At 45.9% G+C, this 1,038-nt stretch overlaps 1 protein-coding gene across 1 annotated transcript; it reads left to right on the forward strand.

The window, feature by feature from the left end:
* Positions 1-204: 204 nt before the first annotated feature.
* Positions 205-761, forward strand: LOC149203462 (uncharacterized). Its single transcript, XM_089401882.1, has 2 exons — positions 205-320; positions 413-761. The coding sequence occupies exons 1-2, from the start codon at positions 205-207 to the stop codon at positions 759-761; spliced, it is 465 nt and encodes a 154-aa protein (XP_089258008.1).
* Positions 762-1,038: the final 277 nt, after the last annotated feature.

Genomic DNA, 1,038 nt, shown 5'->3' on the forward strand with positions numbered 1-1,038 from the left:
TCAGGCATGAAGATAAACATTGATACTCTGATGGCGATAAAGGCAAAGGAAATTTATTGCTTTCGCCCTTTTCCCTTTGGTTTCCTCCAATCCCCAAGCTGTTAAATTTCTTGAGAGCCCACATATGCCTGGCCATTGCAGTTTATATATTGATATCCACCGGAAGGAATTCTTGGAGAGTGGATATCAGCCATCGAAGGGAAAATGGCGAACCAGTATTCCACCAAAAACTCTTTTGAAAGCCTGGTTGTGAGCACCATGATGAGTCGGCTAAATATGCGCAGCCCTTTTCTGGACACCAATACCTTCCTATCCAACTCGTATGATCGCATCATCGCGGACGAGAGCAAGAGCCCATTGGAGAGAGAGGAGGCGAAGCTGAGAAGAATATCGTTCAGATTATATCCAGCAGGGACACTGATAAACTGAAGGGGAACTCCGGCCAGGCCGTCACCATTGGCGAACACCAGGTTTGCGTGGGGTTCCACGAGGACCCAGAGCCCGGCTACCGCGTCTGGGAATGGCACAGTCACATCATGCTCTATGATGAGGAGAAGGGCTACACGGCAGAGTATATCTACGGGAATTTCTTTGAGAAGGCAACTGAGTTTAAGCGTAGAGCGGCTAAACCCCAGGAGAAGAAAGACAAGGAGAATGAGGCCTCCGGTGGAACTGTGGACTTAGGAGGGCTTATTGATACCGTCAACGAGATGAACACTCGAATTTTGTGCAGAAATATGAGCGTCGGGTCCTTCAAGTGAAGCTGCACGGTTGTTAATCACCAGGGTTTTTGGGCTTAGGGTTTATGCGAACTTACTGGTAAGAAGCCCCCCCTTTAAAACAAAAAAATTATGTGCATTGGTTGGTTTTGGTAAGTCGGCTAATGCTTTATTACTTCGGGAAAAGTATTTTCTATAATAACTGGTGGGTGGTAGTTGCAATATGAAGTCCTGAATTACTCTTGAGATAATTGCAGCATTTAAAGGGGATTTGTGCTTGTAAATCAGAAATGTCATGTGCTTGGGTTTGTTTCAGATG

The sequence above is a fragment of the Pinus tabuliformis genome, chromosome 2_1, assembly GCF_031772625.1.
Source record: "Pinus tabuliformis cultivar Carrire ecotype Pingquan chromosome 2_1, CPIR1, whole genome shotgun sequence".
Lineage (NCBI taxonomy): Eukaryota > Viridiplantae > Streptophyta > Pinopsida > Pinales > Pinaceae > Pinus > Pinus tabuliformis.

Excerpts from the sequence above, each read along its gene's own strand:
- LOC149203462 (XM_089401882.1), top strand. The coding sequence starts at position 205 with ATGGCGAACCAGTATTCCACCAAAAACTCTTTTGAAAGCCTGGTTGTG. Across the intron at positions 321-412 it reads AATACCTTCCTATCCAACTC|GGACACTGATAAACTGAAGG; the intron begins GTATGATCGCAT and ends TATATCCAGCAG.